This window comes from Oncorhynchus kisutch, linkage group LG16 (assembly GCF_002021735.2).
Source record: "Oncorhynchus kisutch isolate 150728-3 linkage group LG16, Okis_V2, whole genome shotgun sequence".
NCBI classification, from domain to species: Eukaryota; Metazoa; Chordata; class Actinopteri; order Salmoniformes; family Salmonidae; genus Oncorhynchus; species Oncorhynchus kisutch.
The window spans coordinates 15,763,173-15,789,539 of record NC_034189.2 but is presented as its reverse complement, the minus strand read 5'-3'; the positions used below and the strand labels follow the sequence as shown (position 1 = coordinate 15,789,539).

The 26,367-nt window shown below is 42.1% G+C and overlaps 3 protein-coding genes across 9 annotated transcripts in view; 2 read left to right on the top strand and 1 right to left on the bottom strand.

Annotated features, from left to right (window-relative positions):
• Window positions 1-217: 217 nt before the first annotated feature.
• Window positions 218-9,605, top strand: LOC109906205 (uncharacterized). Its single transcript, XM_020503834.2, has 8 exons — window positions 218-434; window positions 547-654; window positions 2,390-2,666; window positions 2,857-3,086; window positions 3,122-3,211; window positions 3,257-3,536; window positions 8,317-8,506; window positions 8,688-9,605. Exons 1-7 carry the CDS (start codon window positions 218-220, stop codon window positions 8,474-8,476), a joined length of 1,362 nt encoding a protein of 453 aa, XP_020359423.1. The 3' UTR covers window positions 8,477-8,506; window positions 8,688-9,605.
• Window positions 9,606-12,358: 2,753 nt separating this feature from the next.
• si:ch211-63p21.1 (uncharacterized) lies at window positions 12,359-18,617 on the bottom strand. Of its 6 annotated transcripts, none has more exons than XR_004203483.1 (7): window positions 18,403-18,599; window positions 16,848-17,011; window positions 15,958-16,047; window positions 15,365-15,414; window positions 14,999-15,069; window positions 14,717-14,888; window positions 12,359-14,567 (listed from the first exon to the last, which is right to left on the bottom strand). XR_004203483.1 is itself a non-coding variant. In XM_020504039.2 (7 exons), exons 2-7 carry the CDS (start codon window positions 16,920-16,922, stop codon window positions 14,346-14,348), a joined length of 705 nt encoding a protein of 234 aa, XP_020359628.1. In that variant the 5' UTR covers window positions 16,923-16,954; window positions 18,403-18,617; the 3' UTR covers window positions 12,359-14,345. The 6 variants fall into 6 exon arrangements, 4 of the variants coding, with proteins under 4 accessions (XP_020359628.1, XP_020359629.1, XP_031648898.1 ...); XR_002257388.2 differs by having other exon boundaries at window positions 16,848-16,954; XM_020504039.2 differs by having other exon boundaries at window positions 15,340-15,414; window positions 16,848-16,954; window positions 18,403-18,617.
• A 6,061-nt stretch (window positions 18,618-24,678) lies between these two features.
• Window positions 24,679-26,367, top strand: part of LOC109906370 (FH1/FH2 domain-containing protein 1) — a 5,769-nt gene continuing 4,080 nt past the window's right edge. For both annotated transcript variants that reach the window (XM_031792991.1, XM_020504050.2), the window contains exons 1-2: window positions 24,679-25,911; window positions 26,184-26,324. In XM_031792991.1, coding sequence (XP_031648851.1) covers window positions 25,435-25,911; window positions 26,184-26,324 — 618 coding nt within the window. In that variant the 5' untranslated portion in view covers window positions 24,679-25,434. The remainder of the gene's footprint in view (window positions 25,912-26,183; window positions 26,325-26,367) is intronic.

Here is a 26,367-nt window from a genome sequence, read left to right as displayed (position 1 = left end):
AGTGCAATGTTCCGTCTAAGCTGCACACGTGAGTTGTTTCTAGTTTACTGCTTTGCCATCACAAGACAAAAATGATCCTCCCCTTGGGAAAAACAGGTTAATCATCACCGTCTTGACACTCAGTCACTTGACGACTAACTACAAAGGAGCACCAAGACTGCACCGAGCCAGTCAGTGTAGAGACCTTACCTTTGAACATCCCTTGACGATGGGAACGATGACTACTCTCCTCCTACTGGCCTGCCTGTCAATGGCCTTACCGTACACCGTCTGTGGTGAGCCGGTAAATCCATTTAATCTCCTGAAAGATCGAGTGGACTGTGTGGAAAAGCAGCTGGGCAAGATTGTAACCCCGGAGGAGGACTTCAGTGCAACAAACGCAAAACTGAAGTTGCAGGTAGCAAGAGTAGACACACTGAGGCAAGAGAATGAAGGTACATCTAATAAGGTAGCAGCTCTGGAGGCCAAGCTCAATGCTACAGAGGAAGACTTGGAGGCCCAGAAAGTTGAAGTGGGTAGACTGAGAGGCTTGGAGGAACACCTGAACTCTAGAGCAGCAGCAGCTGGATGGACAAAGAGTGTTGGTGGCCAGGCTCAATGCCACGAAGACAGAGCTGGAAGCTGAAGTACAGGAGCTGAAGAGAGACAACAGAGGTAAGACATATTTTCAACCAGTCTTGCTTACTGGGTAGAGATGTAAATAATAAGTGTGAACACTTGACCTCTTTTTCATCAATCCACCCCTCTCCGCTCCTCCTCCCACCACCACTATCCCCCCATCTTCTCTCCCCTCTTCCCCAACTTCTACCCCTCTTCCTTCCATTCCTCCTCCTACCAATACTGTAGCGGACAGTAATATTTATCATGTATGGTATTATAAATACCAGAGGTGTGGACTCAAGGCTCTGGACTCAACTTTGACGTGAGACTGATGACATTTTGTCACTCATTGGTTCACACCTCGATCACACCGACAGCGAATTGCATTGTGGTACACCAGAAGTACACTCATTTCCAATGGAACGCTACGTTTACCTTGCAGATCATTTACTTGTGATGCATTTGGTTGTAAAATTAATTATAATATAATTAAAATGTGTTGTAGAAAAAATTATGAAAAGCGCTGTCTGGTAGCCACAATAAATAGACAAAGATTCTGTGACCTTGGGTTTTCACACCCCAGATTTCAGAACTGTTTTGAAGTCAATTATTTTCATGAAGGTACTCACTTTAAAGGTACCTAAAGTACAGAGCATCAACATCCTGAGACATTTGTAAAACAGTTTTATTAGGGGAGTGCTCTGAAGTGTCAATCTGGGTTCAGCCATAGAACCTTATCTAACACTTCTGAATTGGACAAGTTCAGTTTCTAAGAAGACTGTAGCTATTTTACTCAGATAGTAAGAACACATCAACTACATTAAGAAATGTATTGTGATAATCCGACAACTTATTGTCATAACTGAAAAACTGTGACAACATCATTTACTTTAAGATTTCTTACAGTGCTGTTTTTTGTTGTTGCTTGGGTGACATTATCGCTGGCTTAACTAGCTAGACCAGGGAGATGGTAAAGACATGTTCTGATTGGTCCGTCTGTATTTGTTCAGGCTTGTGACTGGATTACAGATAGAAGCGTATAGTGCCAAGTCCAAATGGGTTTATGCAGATAAACTAGAAAGTCCTTTCACTTTTTTTTCACATAAAATTTACTTTAAAAAAAACATTGCTTCACAGACATATTAAGAACCATCTAAATATCTATTACATGATACATACCAAACATGGCTACTATAGTACTATTCTATCACAATAGTCTCTGGGTACTGTAACAGAGATATACATTTTGGCCCCTCAGAGGTGGAAGGGCTGACTAGTCTTCGGGCATTGTGCTTTCCTTGTGTTCCAAGATAATATTCCATGCAGCTCCAGGTGACAGAATACACATAAATTAGGGCCGAGCCTATAATACTACCCGCCCATACTCTCTCCCCTCTTATACAAAACCACACCTCCTAATCCCACTACTTCTATCCCCCATCTCTTCTCCGACATCCACCTCTCTCCTCCCACCACTTCTATCCCCTATCTCTTCTCCGACATCCACCTCTCTCCTCCCACCACTTCTATCCCCCATCTCTTCTCCGACATCCACCTCTCTCCTCCCACCACCCTCTCTACTTCTCCTCCCACTACTATTATCTCCCCATCTTCTCTCCCCTCTTCTCCAACATCCACCCCTCCACTCCTCCTCCCACCACCCTCTCTACTTCTCCTCCCACCACTACTATCTCCCCATCTTCTAAACATTTCAAATTCATACACTGTAAGATTACCAACAATAACTTGTCATTTCTGTATTAAAACATAATTTTCTTAATCCCTGCAGTAAATGTGGCGTTGAAAGGAGTGGCCGCTCAGTCATCTCTATATGGAATCGGTGTAGCTTCAAATGCCATTGATGGGACCAGAGAACCTGAATATAACAAACAATCCTGCAGCCACACTCAGGATGACACCAACCCCTGGTGGAGAGTGGACCTTCTGGGTGTGTACAGAGTGAAAGCTATCAATATCAGCACTATGCACTGCTGTGCTGAGAGACTTAATGGTGCTGAGATTCACATCGGAAACTCACTGGAGAACAACGGCATCAACAACCCCAGGTGACATATTGACATCTGTAAATTCTTATGTCCCGTCTTGAAGATATTTGGATACATTGGTATTCATCCATGCTTCTGTAGCTATTCTGTGGCTATATATTTAACAGACTGATGGTATTCTCTGATACATTCTAGAGCATACTCATTCACCATCATTAACTACTTTTCTCTATACTTCTATCTCTTTCAGATGTGATGTCATCTCCCAAATACCAACAGGGGAGACCCACACCTTCCAGTGTAATGAGATGAAGGGTCGCTATGTTGTTGTGGTCATCCCTGGCAGGAAGGAGTATCTCCATCTGTGTGAGGTGGAAGTACATGCGGACGGACTCAGCGGCTTGGAAGCTAAACTGAACTCTCTAGAGCACCAACAGCTGGATGGACAGCGAGTGTGGGGGGCCAGGCTCGATGACACATGTAAATAATAACTGAACTCTTGACCTCTTTTTCAGACCCAAACACCTCTCTTCCCTCCACCCCTCCTTCCATTACTCCCCCATCTTGTAAACATTTCAAATTCATACACTGTCAGATGATTAAGAGTAACTTTTAATTTCTGTATTTAAACATTTTCTATGTCAATGCAGGAAACGTGGCATTGAAAGGAGTGGCCACCCAGTCATCACTGTATGGGGATGGCCAGGCTAACAATGTCATTGATGGCAACAGAGAATCAAACTATCACAAAATATCCTGCACACACACTGAACAGGAGACCAACCCCTGGTGGAGAGTGGACAGATCCAGCAGGTCCAGAGTGACAGCTGTCACCTTCACCAACAGAGGAGATGTTGTTCCTGAGAGACTTGATGGTGCTGAGATCTGCATCGGTAACTCACTGGAGAACACTGGCATCAACAACCTCAGGTGATGCATAGACATTTGTAGATTTTTATCAAATCAAATCAAATGCTTACTTACTAGCCCTTAACCAACCGTGCAGTTCAAGAAAGAGTTAAGAAATTATTTACCAGATAAAGTAAAGAAAAAAATAATAAAACGTAACACAATAGAATAACAATAGAGGCTATATACATAGGGTAATGGCACAGTGTCAATCTGTGGGGGTACAGGTTAGGTGAGGTCATTTGTACATCTAGGTAGGAGTTTTAGATTAACTATTGTTATATAAATATTCATACACATAACTCATATATTATACAGCGCTAAGCTAAACCGCCTGACTCAAGTCATCTTACGTACCCTTGCTAAAACAGGAACTAGCTCACACAGCCAGCAATAAAACTACCCCCCTAAAACTATCCCCTCAGCTTGGTTGTCTCCCGACCCCAGGAAACAAAGACATTCCATCGCATGAACACATACACCCAGCCATAAAAAACTGCCCCTCTACCTCACGAACCCCTGACACAAACATCTCCTAGTATAAACACATCTCCCCCCTCTACTGGTCGGGGGCTCAGAGAACAAGACTCTGTTCTGTACCAATGGGGCTCATGCTCTGGATTAGAGCAGGTCCGCCTCCAACTTTTTGGGACCAATCAGAAGACAAAAACGACAAGACTCTACCTACTTTATTCTATGTATAAAAATGAATGTAACCTTTGTATAAGGCCTCTTTTTCACCTGACTCCTTGCCGAGTTGTATGAAATAGATCCGTGCACGTAAAACTGCAGGACAAGATATCTTTGACTAATTAAAACTGCCTTTTGTTACAACTCAAATCCACTCTGTCCAGCGTCCGTGATTTGGTCTCAACTCTCCAGTATTTAAACACTAACACTATCTTCAAAGTGATGACTCGGGACGTCGGGTTTGATATGAAAGCTTCTTTTAGTAATAATACTTGTTCACGTTACATTTAACAACTTTAGATTCTACAGAATCAATGCAGGTAAGATGCTATCGGAATGTCAGCTTAATCACCTTGCACCTGCACATAACTGGCGAGTTATCTCTCTCATTCCTGTCGCAAGGCATTCTGGAACTTGCAGTCAAAAGCGTAATTCAATACAAACCAATACAATTACATATGTAAATATCTTTAGATACAGCTCAATGAATTAACTTAAACATTAACTCTAACACATTAAAGTTACAACATCCTCCCCCCCGATGAACAATTGTGTTCATCTAGATCTCTAGGCAGTATATCAACTGAATAGGTCTCCTCAACAAAGTCCCTGAAGCAGTACGAACTGAACATGATCTAACCAGGCCATCTCGGCCTGGAAAGAGTTCCTCAATCTTTCCTAGTTTCCAGGTTTGTTTGGGTGTGTTATCTTCTCCAATGAGTACAACGTCACCCGCCTTCAGTGGGGTGGGCTGTGGTGTGTCACAGCGGTGTCCTGACTTTAGATCCAGCAAGTAGTCTCTTCGCCAACTATTCCAGAAACTGGTCACAAGTCTCTGCCTGTACTTCCATCTGCGTGTCATTTCCCCCTTGTTTAACGTTGGGTGCTGAGTGTCAGCTGGAAATGGCTTTGGAGGCAAAGAGGTTAGTCTTTTACCCACCAGGAAGTTATTCTGTCTTTTGGTAAAGGTGCAGTGACCTGCTGTCCGGCCCTTGCCTTGAATCTCTTGCACACTATACATCTTGCCACTGTGCTCTTGACTAGAGCAGTGCATTTGGAACTGGTGAACAAGTATTATTACTAAAAGAAGCTTTCATATCAAACCCGACGTCCCGAGTCATTACTTTGAAGACAGTTAATCTAAAGGTCCCTGGTTCGTTCCTGGGTTTCGGCACCAAATATTAGATTAACTTTCTTCAAAGTAATGACTCGGGACATCGGGTTTGATATGAAAGCTTCTTTTAGTAATAATACTTGTTCACGTTACATTTAACAACTTTAGATTCTACAGAACAATGCAGGTAAGATGCTATCCGAAAGTCAGCTTAATCACCTTGCACCTGCACATAACTGGCGCGTTCTCACTCTCATTCCTGTCGCAAGGCATTCTGGAACTTGCAGTCAAAAAGCGTAATTCTATACAAACCAATACAATTACATATGTAAATAACTGTAAAGAAATATCTTTAGATACAGCTCAATGAATTAACTTAAACATTAACTCTGTAATACATTCAAGTTACAACAAGGAGTGAAGTGACTATGCATCGATTATAAACAGTGAGTTGCAGCAGTGTAAAACAAAGAAATGGAGTGGGTGTCAAAGTAAATAATCTGGTGGCCAGTTCAGCAGTCTTATGAGTTGAGGGTCTTGTGACTTGAGGTTAGAAGCTGTTAAGGAGAGTTTTGGTCCTAGACTTGGTGCTCCAGTACCGCTGGTTGTGTGGTAGCAGAGAACAGAGTCTATGACTTGGGTGACTGGAATCTTTGACCATTTTTACTGACACCACCTAGTATATACAGTTGAAGTCGGAAGTTTACATACACTTATGTTGGAGTCATTTAATCTTGTTTTTCAACCACTCCATAAATTTCTAGTTAAAACAAGCTATAGTTTTGGCAAGTCGGTTAGGACATCTACTTTGTGCATGACACAAGTAATTTTCCCAACAATTGTTGACAGACAATTATATCACTTATATCACAATTCCAGTGGGTCAGAAGTTTACATACACTAAGGACTGTGCCTTTAATCAGCTTGGAAAATTCCAGAAAATGATGTCATGGCTTTAAAAGCTTCTGATAGGCTAATTGACATCATTTGAGTCAATTTGAGGTGTACCCGTGGATGTATTTCAAGGCCTACCTTCAAACTCAGTGCCTCTTTGCTTGACATCATCGGAATATCAATTGAAATCAGCCAAGACATCAGAAAAAAAAATTGTAGACCTCCACAAGTCTGGTACATCCTTGGGAGCAATTTCCAAATGCCTGAAGGTACCATGTTCATCTGTACAAACAATAGTATGCAAGCATAAACACTATGGGACCATGCAGCCATCATACCGCTCAGGAAGGAGACGCGTTCTGTCTCCTAGAGACTAACATTCTTTGGTGCGAAAAGTCTAAATCAATCCTAGAACAACAGCAAAGGACCTTGTGAAGATGCTGGAGGGAACAGGTACAAAAGTACCTATATCTACAGTAAAACGAGTCCAATATCGACATAACCTGAAAGACCACTCATCAAGGAAGAAGCCACTGCTCCAAAAAAAAACACTGCGCCATAAAAAAGACAGACTAAGGTTTGCAACTGCATATGGGGACAAAGATCGTAGTTTCTGGAGAAATGTACTCTGGTTTGATGAAAGAAAAATATAACTGTTTGGCCATAATGGCCATTGTTACAGGGGTGGCAGCATCATGTTGCAGGTGTGCTTTGCTGCAGGAGGGACTGGTGCACTTCACATAATAGATGGCATCATTGTCACACCCTGACCATAGTTTGCTTTGTATGTTTCTATGTTTTGTTTGGTCATGGTGTGATCTGAGTGGGCATTCTATGTTGTGTGTCTAATTTGTCTGTTTCTGTGTTTGGCCTGATATGGTTCTCAATCAGAGGCAGGTGTTAGTCATTGTCTCTGATTGGGAACCATATTTAGGTAGCCTGTTTGGTGTTGGGTGATTGTCTTCTGTGTCAGTACCATACAGGACTGGTTTCGGGTTTTCACATTTATTGTTTTGTAGTTTGTTCATGTATAGTTTTTCTTATTAAAAACACATGAACTTCAACCACGCTGCGTATTGGTCCTCCTCTCCTTCGACGGAAGAATCCCATTACAATCATGAGATTGGGAAATTATGTGGATATATTGAAGCAACATCTCAAGACATCAGTAAGGAAGTTGAAACTTGGTCGCAAATGGGTCTTTCAAATGGACAATGACCCCAAGCATACTTCCAAAGTTGTGGCAAAATGGCTTAAGGACAACAGAGTCAAGGTATTGGAGTGGCCATCATAAAGCCCTGACCTCAATCCTATAGGAAATGTATGGGCAGAACTGAAAAAGTGTGTGCGAGCAAGTAGGCTTACTAACCTGGCTCAGTTACACCAGCTCTGTCATGAGGAATAGGCCAAAGTTCACCCAACTTATTGTGGGAAACTTGTGGAAGGCTACCCAAAACGTTTGACCCAAGTTAAACAGTTTAAAGGCAATGCAACCAAATATGAATTGAGTGTATGTAAACTTCTGACCCGCTGGGAATGTGATGAAAGAAATAAAAGTTGAAATAAATCCTTCTCTCTACAATTACCCTGACATTTCACATAAAATAAAGTGGTGATCCTAACTGACCTAAGACAGGGAATTTTTACTACTATTAAATATCAGGAATTGTGAAAAACTGAGTTTAAATGTAGTTGACTAGGGTGTATGTAAAACTTCTGAATTCAACTGTAGGTCCTGGATTGCAGAAAGCTTGGCCCCAGTGATGTACTGCGTCGTACACACTACCCTTTGTAGTGCCTTACGGTCAGATGCCGAGCAGTTGGCATTCCAGGCGGTGATGAACCGGTCAGGATGCTCTCGATGGTGCAGCTGTAGAACTTTTTGAGGATCTGGGGACCCATACAAACTCTTTTCAGTCTCCTATGTCATGTCTTGAAGACATTTGGATCCATTGGTCTTCATCCATGCTTCTATAGATATTCTGTGGCTAAACAGTATATTGAACAAACTGATGGTTTTCTCTATGGTAAATTGTAGAGTGTCCTCATTTACTCTCATTATATTTTTCTCTCCCCCCCACTCTCACTCTCTCTCTCTTTCAGATGTGTTGTCATCCACCACATCCCAGCAGGAGAGACCTACACCTTCCAGTGTAATGAGATGGAGGGTCAGTATGTTGTTGTGGTCATCCCTGGACAGAACAAGATTCTCACTCTGTGTGAGGTGGAAGTTTACGGCCTTCCTGCAGGTAATCATCTGTAACTGTCGTCGCTCTTCAGATTTATTACCAAGGTAAGTTCGCATATCTTCTAAATGGTCTATCCTCAATGTTCTGGAAGTATAAATACTGTATATATTACTCTGTCAACCGGGCTGTAGTTTTCAAAAGTGTTTTGTCAAACATTGGCTTTGCTTTCAACAATCAAACAGTTCATTGTGTTTTCTGTCAACATGTCCTCCTCCTCTATTACAGGTATCATCAGGGTTTCTACTACGTCACATGCGATGTGTTCAGTAATTACATCACAGGATCCATCTTGTTGTGAAATAAGTAGGACAAGTGTTGTTGCCAAAGTTAGAATAAACTCACTGCCACTCAATAAAAAATAAAAATAAATTATAGCTTTTTCTACCTAGACAATTTTTGCTATTATTTTAATTTTTTCGTATAAGTGTGTCCTGTATTCATGATGTCCCCATTGGCCCGATACTTCCCCAACAAGTTACACCCACATCAAACTACACCCCCAAGCCAACTCAAGTTTGGTTCCTGTCATGGCCGCCAGCATTTCTTGAGGTGCAAGCCAAAAAACATGGCCGAATCCGCTGTTGCAGTTCCCCTTCAACCTTTATCTAGTTGTTTCCTAGACGTCTCCTGGTTCTGTATGTTTATAGTGTTCTATGTGTGTTTTCTTTCTTTCCCACTTCTCAGCTATAATGCTCTCTTTTTGAGTGTGGGTTCCTTATACTTTATCTTGCTTTATCTTGGCCAGGTCGCAGTTGTAAATGAGACCTTGTTCTCAACCCGCATACCTGGTAAAATAAAGGTGAAAAAAATTTGAACACACTTTTTACATGGCTATTGTTGTATGTATTGTACTATTTACAGTAGAATTTGTATTCCTATATGATAGTGTGACATCTACTGGCCTTTTCAGGTACTTCAGATTACTCAACCAGGTGTCTGTAATTATCAATAAACTAATCAAATGTATTTATAAAGCCCTTTTCACATCAGCCGATGTAAACAACACATCTGCCATGCTGATCCTCAACACTGCCATGCTGATCCTCAACACATGGTCCCCTCAGGGACGTGTGCTTCATCCCCTCCTGTACTCCTTCACCCATGACTGTGTAGTGGAGCGAGTTCGAGAGCTTCAAGTTCCTTGATGTCCATATCACTAACAAACTATCATGGTTCAAACACACCAAGACAGTCGAGAAGACGGCACGACAACACCTATTTCCTCTCGGGAGACTGAAAAGATTTAGCATGGATCCCCAGATCCTCAAAAGTTCTACGGCAGCACTATCGAGAGCATCCTCATTGGTTGCATCACTGCATGGTATGGCAACTGGTTGGCATCTGATTGACTCGGTACCGGTATAGCCTTGTTATTGTTATTTTGTGTTACTTTTTCTAGTAACGTTCATTTTGTAAATTATTTTCTTAACTCCTATTTTTAACTGCAGTGTTGGTTAAGGGCTTGTAAGTATTTCACGGTAAGGTTTACACCTGTTTTATTCAGCATGTGACAAAAAAACGATTTGATTTGTCCCACCAACCACCAGCTCCACATCATAGCCCTCTCTCTCTGCCCACAGCTCTCTGATGGACTGAAGACTGGCCTTCATCTGTTCTTCAGCAGAGATCTTCTCTCCTGTCCTCTTCTCTACTCCCTTCTTCATCTTCTCCTCCTCTTCACTGCAGAGTTGTAGAACTCTGGGGGCCCCTAGTGTTGTAGCTGCAGTCTGTATCTGGGCCAGTGTGTGTCTGTTCAGAGCTGCTAAGGCCCCAGTGTAGGCAAATTCCAGCCACACAAGCCCCACCTCAGGACCCAGACTGATGGATATCGCTGTCTGTCCATGTCAACATCTGCATAAAACCTAGCGGTCAAACAGGGAAATGGTTGCAACCATTTTCCACAGTTAATCTTTCCTATAAGGGATTTTTAGAAACACTTAAAATAAGGGCTGTGTTTCATGTAGGACTACCCTGGCGTGGCGTTTTGATAACCGTGTAAATCTCTATAGAACAAGGTGACATTTATTTCCACTGTGGGGCTCTATATGCTACCTCTTGGTGATGTCATTCAGAAACACAATGTCAATTTTCACTACTGTGCAGAAGACACACAGCTGTACATTTCGATGAAACATGGTGAATCCCCAAAATTGCCTACCCTGGAAGACTGTTTTTCAGACATAAGGAAGTGGATTGCCGCAAATGTTTTACTTTTAAACTCAGACAAAACAGGTCTAGGTCACAAAAAACAAAGAGATCTGCTGTTTGATCTGACAATTCATCTCAATGGTGGTACAGTTGTCAAAAAAATAACTGTGAAGGACCTTGGCGTTACTCTGGACCCTGATCTCTCTTTCGACGAACATTTCAAAACTAAACAACTCACTGGGGTGGCTGGGTAGCCTAGTGGTTAGAGCGTTGGACTAATAACCAGAAGGTTGCAAGTTCAAACCCCCGAGCTGACATGGTACAAATCTGTCGTTCTGCCCCTGAACAGGCAGTTAACCCACTGTTCCTAGGCCGTCGTTGAAAATAAGAATTTGTTCTTAACTGACTTGCCTAGTTAAATTAAATAAAAACTATTGTGAAATAAAAACTATTGTAACAAACTATTGTAGCAAACTGATCCCACATCTGTAAAGGCACACAAGTTGCAAAGAATGTCTCCATGCATTAATTGCGTTCTTAAACTGTAAAAGGGGACTGTTCGGGGCATCTTGGAGCCTGTTTGAGCTGATTCAATCCAAGGCCTCTCTCATGTCAAGACAAAGCCTTCTGGAGCAAGAGAAAGGGAGAACATTCTTTAAGAGTCTTCTTTAAGAGAAGGATCACACACATACACAGTGCAGAGCGCAAACACACACGTATACACACACAGAGCGCGCAAACACACGCACTCGGGCACACACACTTAGGTTGACATTTACTGAGATGACTCGTGAAGTGGAGGCAGCTCTGCAGAGTGGTCACTAACTGTCACAGCCACAAAGTCAGAGTAGCTGATTTTAAACCTAACTTTAAATGTTTTGGTAGCACTCCTAACTACGAAAGTTAGCTAAAATAAGATTTATTAACTAATTGTAAATAACATGTTTTATGAGCTGATAAAATAGCAGATGTGCATGTTGTTTTATTCACAATACTCGCCCTGTAGGCGGCTCTGATCTGGCAAGCTTCAATCCAGCTATGAAAAAGTCTGTCTTTCAGTCTGCATGAATCAGATGGTTGCCATGGAGACTAGCCTAAAGGAAGAGGAAGAGGGAGGGAGTAGGGTGCTAAGTAACTAACCTCCTTATGGGACTCTCACCCACCCCAGGCCCTTTTGTGTGTGTGTGTGTGTGTGTGTGTGTGTGTGTGTGTGTGTGTGTGTGTGTGTGTGTGTGTGTGTGTGTGTGTGTGTGTGTGTGTGTGTGTGTGTGTGTGTGTGTGTGTGTGTGTGTGTGTGTGTGCATGCGTGCGTGCGTACGTGCATGTGTGTGTGAGAGAGTGAGAGTGAGAGAGAGAGAGAGCTGCCACTCACATATTTAACACAGAATGCCATTCTGTCCTCACTGTTTCATAGTCGTGAGTGGTGCCCTCATTTTTCTTTCTATTCTCCTCCTCCTACTCCTCACCTTTGTGTCTTTCTCTCCCTCCCTCGCTCACTCCATCATCTCCTGCTCTCCTGAAGAAATGAGGAGAGAGATGTAGAGAAGCAGTCTTTCCATGTTGATGACTAACACTTCTGCACTTGGAACATAAGAGTGGTCATAAGCATTTGAATAAATACTTCTTTAAATCAGATATACATTTGCAATTCAAATCGCCCAATAATCAACATCCATGTTCCAGTTTAACCCCTAAAGTATATTTAAAAATATACGTAAATATAAAATTAATTTAAAAAATAAACATTGTCAAAATACAATATAGCTTTATTTGATTACTGTGGCCCCAATGAAGCATAAAGATGAACATACATTGTGATCATTTTTTGGGGTTATAAATGTAAATTAACTAACACCCAGATCACTGGAGGCTGATGGGGAGCTATAGAAAGGGCTCATTCTAATGGCTGGAATGGAATCAATGGAACGGAGTCAAACATGTGGTTTATTCCACTCCAGCCATTATCATGAGCCCGTCCTCCTATAGCTCCTTCCACCAGCCTCCTCTGACCCAGATACAGTGGATCACAGCAGTGGATTTCAGACATACTTTATAAGCTGGAGGTGAATACATCCTTCATACAGTAAAACATAAAACTTGTAATAACCTGGTTTACAAGCAGGAGTAGGTGGTTCCCTCATAACCAAACACTTACAGTACAATACAGGTTTACGTGTACTGGATTATCTGTCTTACCTAGTTACAGTCTAGTTTATGAACTTCCTCCTGTGAATGACATAGCACCCTATTCCCTACATATAGCAAATAGGGTGCCGTTTCAGACATAGCCATTGCACAGAGTAGGCTGTCTGTGCAATCCTGCTTCCATTAAATTAGGCCAAATTGTAATTTAGATCTATGGGTCCCTGGATTCACAGGCTAAATACCTCAGAGACAAGAGGGTGAGAGAGTGGGGGGGGGGGGGGGGGCACTCACTCATGTGCCAAGGACAGAGCATGGATTCAGTTACCAGACAGACAGACAGAGACAGACAGACAGACAGACAGACAGACAGACAGACAGACAGACAGACAGACAGACAGACAGACAGACAGACAGACAGACAGACAGACAGACAGACAGACAGACAGACAGACAGACAGACAGACAGACAGACAGACAGACAGACAGACAGACAGACAGACAGACAGACAGACAGACAGACAGACAGACAGACAGACAGACAGACAGACAGACAGACGACAGAGCAGGAACAGTAGATTGCATAGGTCGGTAATTTACATGTATTTCTATTGAGCCTACAAAACACGTGTAACCCTAAAACCCTTTGCCACCCACATATCACACCATCTTCAGCATAAGCAGCAAGCCAATGGGTCTATTTTTGCAAATGAGTGGGAGAGAGAGAGAGAGAGAGAGAGAGAGAGACAGAAAGAGAGACAGAAAGAGATATGAAGAGCACAAGCTGCCTGTTCAGAAATATTGTTGTGGAAAAGGGCGATGATGCTGCTATGGCTTATGGTCTGATGCTGCTATGACTTATGGTCTGATGCTGCTATGACTTATGGCCTGATGCTGCTCTGACTTATGGTCTGATGCTGCTATGGCTTATGGTCTGATGCTGCTATGGCTTATGGTCTGATGCTGCTATGACTTATGGTCTGATGCTGCTATGACTTATGGTCTGATGCTGCTATGGTTTATGGTCTGATGCTGCTATGGCTTATGGTCTGATGCTGCTATGACTTATGGTCTGATGCTGCTATGACTTATGGTCTGATGCTGCTATGGCTTATGGTCTGATGCTGCTATGGCTTATGGTCTGATGCTGCTATGACTTATGGTCTGATGCTGCTATGGTTTATGGTCTGATGCTGCTATGACTTATGGTCTGATGCTGCTATGGCTTATGGTCTGATGCTGCTATGACTTATGGTCTGATGCTGCTATGGCTTATGGTCTGATGCTGCTATGGCTTATGGTCTGATGCTGCTATGACTTATGGTCTGATGCTGCTATGGCTTATGGTCTGATGCTGCTATGGCTTATGGTCTGATGCTGCTATGACTTATGGTCTGATGCTGCTATGGTTTATGGTCTGATGCTGCTATGGTTTATGGTCTGATGCTGCTATGGCTTATGGTCTAATATGATTTGTTTACAGTATACACACATGAATTAACAACATGATGTGGTGACGCGAGGTGATTAAAGCATAATTATATTACTCCATGAAAAATATTACAATGAATGAAATAAAACAGAGAAGTGAGGTCAAGTACTGGCCCGAGGCATCAGGAAAGATATGATGACGATGACTAAGGAGAGAGAGAGAGGAATGGAGAGAAGGAGAACGACAGGCAGGGAGAGAGACGAGGGCCACAGGAACCAGAGCCATTTTGGGCCAGTTCTGGGCCCTTCGACTGGAGGCACCTGACCGTCTCCTCTGATACTGGGCCGACAGATCACTAACGGTCTGACCTGTGATACACTCTCCTGAGAGAGAGAGAGAGAGAGAGAGAGAGAGAGAGAGAGAGAGAGAGAGAGAGACTTTCAATATATAGCGGTTTCATTATGTGGTTGCGATGAGGTTTAACTGTGGTTGTGTATTAGGTTTGTGATGTGGTTCTGTGTGGTTGAGGTACCTCTAGTAAGGTTCTGTTGTGAGCCCGGTGGGGACTGAGTCTGAGGTTCCAGCGGTGACTCCTGTGACTCCTCCCCCCATCGTCCTCACTCTCCGTGGTGTCCTGCCGTGCTATTCGTGGTCGCTTCCGTCTCCGCGAACTGATTCGCTGGAGAGAACCTGGCTCCTGTAGTCTGGACCAATCGAAACAGCAACAAAATGAAAAGACAATAGGTGCTGTTTATGAGTGACCGATTGGTGAGTAAGCAGTGTGTTTGTGTGTGTGTGTGGGTGTGTGTCGAACCTGCAATCTGTGTCCTCGATGTCAGCGTCTGCATCGCTGTCACCCTGAGGATCGGACAGGGCACACTCTTCCTGCACAGTATGAGTCACATGAATTAGACACACGTACACAATCACTCATTGGTTTCAGCCACCTACATTTTTGCCAAAGGTAATACTTCAGTATGTTTGTGTGCATCATCATTCAACATTATATGGATTACGTTCAATAAACCATACTGAGTTGAAACCGTACTGATGTTTTGTAACATCAATATTTGTGTCATTGAACGAACACGCACGCACGCACACACACACACACACACACACACGCACACACACACAGACACACACACACCCTACCTCTGTGCCATATCCCTCTGAGTACCTGGTTATCACTACCCTGTTTTTCCCACAGTGTTCACATTTCAGTGTGTCCTGAGAGAAATAGAGAGAGAGAGAAAGATACGTATGTAGGTGAAATGCATAGGGAGAGATAAATATGCATTTCAGCGAGGCACAACAAACTAAAGCCGGGACTCAATCCGATTGCGCATCGTCGACAATGCAGATTTTAAAGGCAATGTTTGCAGTAAACGGTGCAGAAGTCGGCTCAACTGACTATTACACTTAAATGTCAAGCTCACTATAGTGTACGGTTTTCGTTAACAACGAATTCAACAGGAGAAGTTCCGCCCCCATTCATTTTCAACGAGGGCACACGCAGAGAAATGTGTGGGGGATTGTGGGAAGGTGAGCGGCGAGAGCCCTGCTAGCGGATTGGTAGAAAAGTTGAGCTCTGCTCCACTGTATGCAAATTTCATGCGAAGCGTTGGAGTGAAGCATTGTAATGAAGAGCCAGAACCCACTGTAATAGTGCAGTTTGGGATTGGATCCTGCTTAAATATTGTCCAGGGTAATTGATGCTTCTGTATCTTCCCTTGGATGTAGAAAATAATATTATAGAACACCACTTCTCACCGGTGTCTGTGTGTGTGCTTCAGAGTATAGTGTGCAGGGTCCAGTCTCACACAAACACACTACGCCAACTTCTCCACAACTTGCCCCCATCTGCAGGGAGAGAAACAGTAAGTGAGAGATATAGAGAAAGAGAAACAGTAAGAGAGAGATACAGAGACAGAGAAACAGTAAGAGAGAGGGAAACAACATGAGAGAGAGATAGTGTGTGTGACAGAACAAGAAACAGAGAGATAAGCATGATAAATGAGGAACGGAGAGAGAAACAGAGGAGACAGATATATATAATTAGAGAGAGAGAGCGACAGAGAGAGAGAGCGACAGAGAGAGAGAGAGAGAGGGAATGAGAGAGAGAGAGAATGAGAGAGAGAGCGAATGAAAGAGAGAGAGCGAATAAGAGAAAGATAGAATGAGAGAAAGATAGAATGAGAGAGCAGAAGATAGAATGAGAGAAAGAGAGAATGAGTGAGAGAGAGAGAATGAGTGAGAGAGAGAGAGAGAGAGAGAGAGAGAGAGAGAGAGAGAGAGAGAGAGAGAGAGAGAGAGAGAGAGAGAGAGAGAGAGAGAGAGAGAGAGAGAGAGAGAGAGAGAGAGAGAGAGAGAGAGAGAGAGCAGAAAGTAGTAATGATTTATCTGGAGCCATCAGTCCATCACTAATTGGACAGCAGCAGAGGTTATAAAGTATGCTTCATGCTGTGTAGAGTACAAACCTAACAGTGGGGCCCTAATTACCAATGTCTCACACACACAGACACACACTGAGACACATCCGTACACAAACCCACACACGGGATGGTAAATGTCCTATCTCTTGCCCTCACATGATTAGGATTGAGTCGGTGTGGGTTATACTGCTCAAACAGACAAAGACACACACACACACATGATGTTACCTCACAGTCATTGTCGGAGGTCTCTCCAGATGAAAACAGGCCATGAGAGTCAGATTCCCTCCGATGCTGCAGCATCCCTGACCTGACCCACTCTCTGTTACATAGACCTGTAGACAGGGGACACAGGGGTCAGGCTCGGGTTCAGTGTGCAAACCTTGTGGAACCTTTCAGATAGAAACGGCATGAAAAGAGCAGATGTGATTCCTTGTTCTATACGTCAGAGAGGCATGTTTGTTCTACATAACACATGTCTATCTGAACATTGGCCAACGTTGTGTCCTGCTTAATGCAGCCTAGGCTCAGGGTTATTCAGCATATCTACATATACACATCAAATAGGATGGCGGCATAGTTTAAAAGACAGGATGAATATATATATTAAATAATAACAATAGTACATTTTATTTGTAGGGAGCTTTTCATTTACAGACAGTAATCACAACACTCTTTACATTAGGGAAACCTATTAATATTATAGTAGTATCCAATGACTATACTTTTTCACCTCTGGCTGCATCTGCAAATTGTTGGGTATGTGGTAGGCATACTTTCTTTTTCAAACTAAATAAGCCTCATCATGGACAAACATTATTACAGTAAGTAGGTCTATTACAGTATGATCACAATGGAGGTGTTATAATTCAGCAATAAGGCCTGAGGAGGTGTTGTATATGGCCGTTATACCACAACCCCCTGAGGTGCCTTATTGAAATCATAAACTGATTAGCAATGTCATTAGAACAGTAAAAATATTATTTTTGTCATACCCGTGGTATATGGTCTGATATACCGCGCTTTTAGTGAATCAGCATTCAGGGCCAACCGGTTTATAATGTATAATATATATTATGTTTAACGTTATAAATAATACCCAATAGGGAATTCACTCTACATTATTACAGCAACACAGCCTTCTACAGTTTGGATAAACACAGTCGGAGGAACGGAGCAGTGGGTGGAAAGTTCCATTGGAAAATGCTCTCGACAGTTTTTGTATATCCGAGGTGATACATTTCACCACAAGCTCGCATGCTGCTGCTAGTTGAGAGGGATTGAAATGTTTATCGTCATCAGAGGGGTATTTCACCTCTCACACGAGCATCTCTAAACAGCTGGTCTGTTATTACGTAATGCGGGAGGGAGCTTTTCGTAGCGCGACAACTTTTTTGCCATAAGCATGACCCGACGGTTTTTTCACCATGCATTTCCATAATATGCTGTAGTAGACTAAACAATCATACATACAATCAACATTGTGACTTCGCTGTGAATCAATTCAATTCAAGGGGCTTTATTGGCATGAGAAACCTATGTTTACATTGCCAAAGCAAGTGAAATTGATAATAAACACGCTGTCTAGAAACCCCGTAACTTAAATGCAATCAATGCCATTTCAAGTTGTGATGCTGCAGAAAAACGTAGGCCACACATAAGCATACTTTTCACCTATTCTAAATGATGTAATATAGCTATGGGGAATGCGATGATATTTCGATTGAGTTCCCCTATTACAGATATGCGCATATCAACTTGGGTTGCTTTCATAACTCCATACCTTAACTTGAATGTATCATTCCATCCCCCAAAAATGTTTCATGCGAAAAATATTGCAACTTTATATTTCAAATGACTGGAATATAAACGACGAATCTCTCTCGCGGGGTGTAAAACCGGAGGCTAGTGCTGCTTCCAAAATATTTGACATTGTAATCCGCTATGATGTCAGTGTGAAGCAAACGATAGCTCGGGCATCGGGAGTGCGCTGACCATAAATAAAACTCCAAAACAAGGCACGGGAGCGTGCAAAAAGGTGGGCGCAGATAGAAGATAGACACTTAGTATAACCACTCCTATATGGGAAGAAGAACGACGCGAGGCAGAATCCTACCAATCATTGATTTCAACACGGAGAGGGGTGGGGTTTATATGAAATTTATATGAAATTTGGTGTGCGGCTTTTGTGCAAAACCTTTCCCAAAAAGTTTATAAATATATACAGTTTAAGTTCAACTGTTAGCTTACATTAACAAACTTGAATAAACAAAGGAAGTGAGCACTGTTCGGATTTTAATTTTTCTTTCAAAATGTTATAAAGTAGTGCCTATAAAATAACCCAATTTGATAGGAAACAGTTCGACATTTAGTGGGGGGGGTCCTCAAAATGGCTTGACATTAACCAGGTTTCCATCCAACCTTTTAATGTGAGGAAAGTGCATGTCAAATAAAAAAATATCAGGACAGATTTTTATTTAACCTTCATTTCTTATTTACAATGACATCCTACCAGGGAAGAGTAGGTTAACTGCCTTGTTCAGGGGCAGAACAACAGATGTTTACCTTGTCAGCTTGGGGATTCTATTCAGTAACCTTCAGGTTACTGGCCCAACACTCTAACCATTAGGCTACCTGCCACCCCCAATGAAAACAGCAGATTTGTCAGTAAACTTTCCAAATGTTTGATAAAACTAAATACCACATAAAATCCTTTTGTGTCTGTAAAATGAATTATGGGAAATGCTTTTAATGCAAAAATATTGACATAATAACCATCATAGATTTTGAAGTAAACTTGGTGTCACGCGATGATACGACTTGGGAAAGCATGCAGTTTATTAGGATACGGATGAAATAAGTTATGATGAACTTCACAGGGCGGTGAAAGCTTGGACATTGCCGATTTTTCAGTGTAACATTTCTAGTTTAAGATTCAGGCATTAAATTCACTCTGCACATGTGAAGTTAACACTCAGTGGTGTAAAATAACCCCCAGTGTTTGTGTTAATACCCAGACTTATTGTTTTACACTGTGCAGACTAAAGCAGTACCATCAAAACCACACCCATCATTATCTCCTGAGTGGTGCAGTGGTCTAAGGCACTGCATCTCAGTGCTAGAGGTGACACTACAGTCCCTGATTTGATCCCGGGCTGTATCACAACCTGCCGTGATCGGGAGTCTCATAGGGCGGCGTGCAATTGGCCCAGTGTCGTAAGGGTTTGGCCGGGGTAGGCTGTCATTGTAAAATAATAATTGGATCTTTCCTGGTTAAATAAAACTATTTCCCAGCATGCTCTATTGCAGGTGAATATTTTGGTGAGATTTTTTTTAAATATCTGTGGTTTTGCATGTACATTGATTGATTGATTCATATTATGCTAAACAAAGATACATAAATAAAAATCTAAACTAATCCAATCAGTTAAATATATGTTTTGCCCCCATTATTGAAATGGTTGTTCCACTTTAAATGTTTTTTATTTTATTAAGTTTCTAACCCTGACAGTCATTCTGAATGCAGTTTGTGTGTAAATAAAAATACTGTTTGATATCTTAACTCGGTCTGGATTCCAATAGGATTACATGTCACTTTGCAAGTCAGCATGATGTGGCCTGTAAACTAGTGATGGAGAACTAAGGATTTCTCAAGGCTTTAACCAAATTGTGCTGAAGAATGGTTTATTGCTGGTAGCTTCATTATCTGTTCACAATTCACATTAGTGACATCTGCTGTTCAGCAATAAATAACACTATGATTATCTCCCAAGCCCGTACGGGAGTTGTAGTGATGAGACAAGATAGTAGCTACTAAAAAAACAAGTGGATACCATGAAATTGGGGAGAAAAAGGGTTAAGAATTCAACAACAAAAAATGTCAATAAAAAAAAGCAGTAATTTTTATGTGCTGTATTTACACACAGACAAGTCAATATGATGGAAACACACATCTGATGGGAAAATGTTCATATTGGTTTTTATGCAGATTTTTGAATATTCAACATGAAAATCTGTCATCAATGTGATGGAAACCTAATTATAGACCCCCTAAAGACTTCTGGCGAGTGCTCTAGTCTAGTGTCATTTTGATTATGTCTGCACATCATGGTTTACCAGCAGCCCCAAACATCTAAAGAAAAGCTACAGACCAGTCAAACATTTTAAGCAGCTAGGCTGGCTATCTGTGGAAAAAAAGAGTAGTGTTAATTCAACTTGGTCTGGTCCACAGAATTATCACGGACTCAGCCCCCAGGTACCTAACCAACCATGTTTTATTTGTTAGAGATGTCCAGCAGCATAATACCAGAGCCAGAGACTCTAATATTCATTGTTTGAAATAAAATAACAATTTATACCTGCGCTGTTGAGTGGAACAAACTACCACAGCAACTCAAAACCATCCCAACCCTAACCACTTTTTAAAAGAATATCAAACGCTGTCTAACGTGTGAACAGTAGAACCTGTTTTTGTCTGTATCTCTGTAATGTGTCTATATCTCTGTAATGTGTCTATATCTCTGTAATGTGTCTATATCTCTGCAATGTGTCTGTATCTCTGTAATGTGTCTGTATCTCTGTAATGTGTCTGTATCTCTGTAATGTGTCTGTATGTCTGTAATGTGTCTGTATGTCTGTATGTGTCTGTAATGTGTCTATATCTCTGCAATGTGTCTATATCTCTGTAATGTGTCTATATCTCTGTAATGTGTCTGTATCTCTGTAATGTGTCTGTATCTCTGTAATGTGTCTATATCTCTGTAATGTGTCTGTATCTCTGTAATGTGTCTGTATCTCTGTAATGTGTCTGTATCTCTGTAATGTGTCTATATCTCTGCAATGTGTCTGTATCTCTGTAATGTGTCTGTAATGTGTCTATATCTCTGTAATGTGTCTGTAATGTGTCTGTATCTCTGTAATGTGTCTGTATCTCTGTAATGTGTCTATATCTCTGCAATGTGTCTATATCTCTGTAATGTGTCTATATCTTTGTAATGTGTCTGTATGTCTGTAATGTGTCTATATCTCTGCAATGTGTCTGTATGTCTGTAATGTGTCTGTAATGTGTCTATATCTCTGTAATGTGTCTGTATCTCTGTAATGTGTCTGTATCTCTGTAATGTGTCTGTAATGTGTCTATATCTCTGTAATGTGTCTGTAATGTGTCTATATCTCTGTAATGTGTCTGTAATGTGTCTGTATCTCTGTAATGTGTCTGTATCTCTGTAATGTGTCTGTATCTCTGTAATGTGTCTATATCTCTGTAATGTGTCTGTATCTCTGTAATGTGTCTATATCTCTGCAATGTGTCTATATCTCTGTAATGTGTCTATATCTCTGTAATGTGTCTATATCTCTGTAATGTGTCTGTATCTCTGTAATGTGTCTGTATCTCTGTAATGTGTCTATATCTCTGTAATGTGTCTATATCTCTGTAATGTGTCTGTAATGTGTCTGTATCTCTGTAATGTGTCTGTATCTCTGTAATGTGTCTATATCTCTGTAATGTGTCTGTAATGTGTCTGTATCTCTGTAATGTGTCTGTATCTCTGTAATGTGTCTATATCTCTGTAATGTGTCTGTAATGTGTCTGTATCTCTGTAATGTGTCTGTATCTCTGTAATGTGTCTATATCTCTGTAATGTGTCTGTAATGTGTCTGTATCTCTGTAATGTGTCTGTATCTCTGTAATGTGTCTGTATCTCTGTAATGTGTCTGTATCTCTGTAATGTGTCTATATCTCTGTAATGTGTCTATATCTCTGTAATGTGTCTGTAATGTGTCTGTATCTCTGTAATGTGTCTGTAATGTGTCTATATCTCTGTAATGTGTCTGTAATGTGTCTGTATCTCTGTAATGTGTCTATATCTCTGTAATGTGTCTGTATCTCTGTAATTGTATACACTTAGGTTGGAGTCATTAAAACTTGTTTTTCAACCACTTCACAAATTTCTTGTTAACAAACTATAGTTTTGGCAAGTCGGTTAGGACATCTACTTTGTGCATGACACAAGTCATTTTCCCAACAATTGTTTACAGACAGATTATTTCACTTATAATTCACGGAATCACAATTCCAGAAACCTGTCGGTGGATTTTTTTTGCATATATTTTATACAATTATAAATACAGGTACGTCATCAAAATGTTGAAAATCAGATTTCCCCTTCGCTGATCATTGTCTGCAGCCGGCTCTGATCTTAGTGTAGGTGTAATGTAACAGGCAGGGAGAGTGAGCTCGTCAACCGTGGTGCTCGGCAAACACTCAATACTCTGGCCCGTAGCCCTGCGTGGCATCGACTGTGCCACAAATGTTTGCTGAAGTGACAAAGTCCATATCTATGTTTATAAACACAGGGTCGCTACAGTTATTGTTATCTGTGATTGTAAACATTATTTTGGAGTTAATTCTATGAGGGGGAGGGCAACAACAAAACAATTGTAGAAGGAAGGGTCTCCCCCCCCCTACACATATTACACATGACACAGCTTAGTATTCTATTTCTTTATATTTATGACAAAAATCTAATGGATTATTGGAACAATCCTAATTTAATTGGCTTACAGTGACTTCTCCCCCAGCCCGACCTCTGCATGTTGTTTGACCCTGAAGTCAAAGAGCCGTTGGGGTCTCCTCCATCTCCTCCGACCTAATTGGGAAAGATTAAACATAATTATTGCCCAGATCTGTCCGATATCCCCGGAGTCCCGGAGGCTTACAAACAAACACAAACAGTTGTGGAGACAGTCTACAATATCCAGAGACAGCAGAGTCGCCGCCTACCTCTGACGCGATCATGGACAGATTCATCAAAGCAACCCCGTCCGGAAATGTATTTTCCCACGAGGAAAGCTGCGCCTGTGAACAAGGGTATCACTGAGTAGTCAGTGAGCAGTGCACCGTAGTTTAGGCCTCGTCCATAACTGTTTTTGCATGTTTGGTTAATTAAAAGTGTATAACTGTACTTCCCTAGGACATGTTCTACTTTTTTTTCTTGTGTGTTTCTTGTTATGCCTAAACTTATTCTCCAATTGGACCTCATTTGACCTCCATTCAGATTGAGAAAAGAACAACTTTATTTTACATCAGTTGTGGCAAGTCTGGTAAGACAAAGAAGCGAATGTATTGCAGTAACATTCACACATGACAAATGCTATAACGAACATGTTTATCTAACCTACGGGCAAACAATAATTGACACACACTACAGGCCTAAGTACAATCAGGCCTTCATTCAGACCATTAAGGTTTGCATGGTACAGACAGTGTATATGTCACTGTTTGGAGCCTATACGACTACAGATATAGGATCTTAATTTGAGCACGTTTGGTACAGCCGGAAAATAATCCTGCAGCAACAGATAATGTGAATTATTATGAGGGTTATAATTAATGGACAATCTTGGAAGGGTTGATACATTGTTCGTAAGGGAAAAGGAAGTCTGAAATCTCAAAGTTATCCTGCAAATTAAGGTGCTACATCTGTAATAGCTATAGGAGGGGTGCTGTCATTATGGCTGCCAAGCATGCAAAGGACCATAAACACAACTGACCCTATTGTGCTTTGGGCAGGACTAGGCCTGGAAATCATGTAGGTTACAAAGACTCTTTTTCATTATGAGTAATGCTATGTGCACAAATCACATTCAAAGGCTCGTTCTTTACTATTAGAAAAGGCGGAGAGACCGGTATGTCTTCAGAAAGAGATCATTATGTTCATGATGGGGGGAGCAAAGAGAGGGAGGGAGGGAGGGAGGGAGGGAGGGAGGGAGGGAGGGAGGGAGGGAGGGAGGGAGGGAGGGAGGGAGGGAGGGAGGGAGGGAGGGAGGGAGGGAGGGAGGGAGGGAGGGAGGGAGGGAGAGAGGGAGGGAGGGGAGATCAACAGCAGCAGATAGAGGGTTGTGTATACACAAGAAGCAAATTAAACAGGAGATGTTGGCTCGATAAGGAAATTAAGGAAAAGGGTGCAACTCAAATAAACTGAGACTGATACATTTCAGCCCTGATAGAAGAGACCACTCAGAGAGTCAGAGAGAGTCAGAGAGAGAGAGAGAGAGAGAGAGAGAGAGAGAGAGAGAGAGAGAGAGAGAGAGAGAAAGAGAGAGAGAGAGAGAGAAGTTTCTGTGAAACCAGGTTGGGTCATTGCATGAAAACAGTTGGAAACAACAGAACCATTCCTTGGAAATCAGTATTGAACAGAACATCAGAATTGAACCCTGAATTCGTAGAGGAATCTGGACCCATCTGATTCTGATCCGATCCAATTGGTGCGCATTCTATCCGTTCAAGGGACAATTTTACTCTACATTCCTAAGTAGAAGCAGAAGAACATTCTTTTTTTGGAAGCAAATGACACCTAAAGCAAGTTCTGGATTGTGGGAATAATATTGGGAAAGGTGGTTTGTGGATCATGGAGCAGTCATGTGGTTTTGGCCTGCATTCAGTGGTCACAGGGTGACAAGAGAGGAGATAACAGGATTAGTATGGAGATATTGTTATAGAGGGAAATCTGAGTGTTGTGATTGAATCTCTTCTCACAAAGACCTGCAGGGTGAATGGGTGAGAAGGAAAGAGAGGATAGGAGGTGTTCATTTACTGCTTTTTCCTGCGTATTCAGAAAGGGAAGAACACTCATATTAACTGTGTTTTTTCAACTGCTGTTTTTTTCTTTCAAAAAGTGTGTCTAAAACAACAACAAAAAACACATTTTCTGAAGAATATGTTTAAAAACGGCAAATAAACCAAAACCATTAGGTTATAGCTGAAAACCTCAATTCCGGATAGCACAAAACCAAGGCAATCCTGAAAGGACCAATGACACAATCCTATCAAATCAAGGACATGCCCTTAACTTCAGGCCTCGACAAATCCTGGGTTTCCTTCCTAAAGTCTGCACCTCGTCTCCGCCTCAACACCTTGGACTTCTCCGACCTGTGGGATGAGGAGGACCTTGGATTGGACAGCGCTGAGGAAGACGGTGGCACCTTGATCAACCAAACCTCAGCATGTCTCCAAACACCACCTCCTCCTCCTCCCATGCCGCCCTCAGCTCCTCCCCCTCCCCTGTCTACAGGATATGCCTCTTCCATGGGGAAACCCTCAGGTTGTCGTACCTTAAAGCTCCACTGGAGGGAGCTCCACAGCCTGCCCCCCCTGCCCAGGGTTAGCCGCTTTGGGCCCCAGACCATCTGGGCTGGGCTGGAGCCGGTGCACCTGGACACCAACCGGCTGGAGTACCTGTTTGAGACCAAGGGAAATGGCTCCATCTGCAGCGTGCTGACGGGAAGGCAGGTAAGAGTTGAAATCAGAGCTCTCTTGAGTGCTCTGCAATCCAATTTCTTGGTGCTCTGGCTAATTATATAAGGCTAATTTTGTAAGGTATTCTGGCTAATGTTGGTGTACTTTGAGAGGAACAAAGTGTACAGCACTAACAGTGGAATCAACTGGGACTGATGCAGACCACTACAAACCCTTCAGCTCTCAAGGACAGGGTTGGTGATCACTGTGTATGACTGGACTCTACCATCTCCCTTTCTCCCCCCCCCCCCACCCCTCTCTTCCAGAAGCTGCCGTCTGTCTCAGTTCTGGGGGTGAAACGGAGTAACATCATCACAATTGCCCTCAGTAGCCTCCCTCCTCCCCGCCTGCTGCCTCCTGCCATTTATACCATGGACTGTAGTGTTCTGGACAGAGAGGACGTACAGGTACAGTCTCCACTACAGACGCCTATCATTACTCACTGTATAT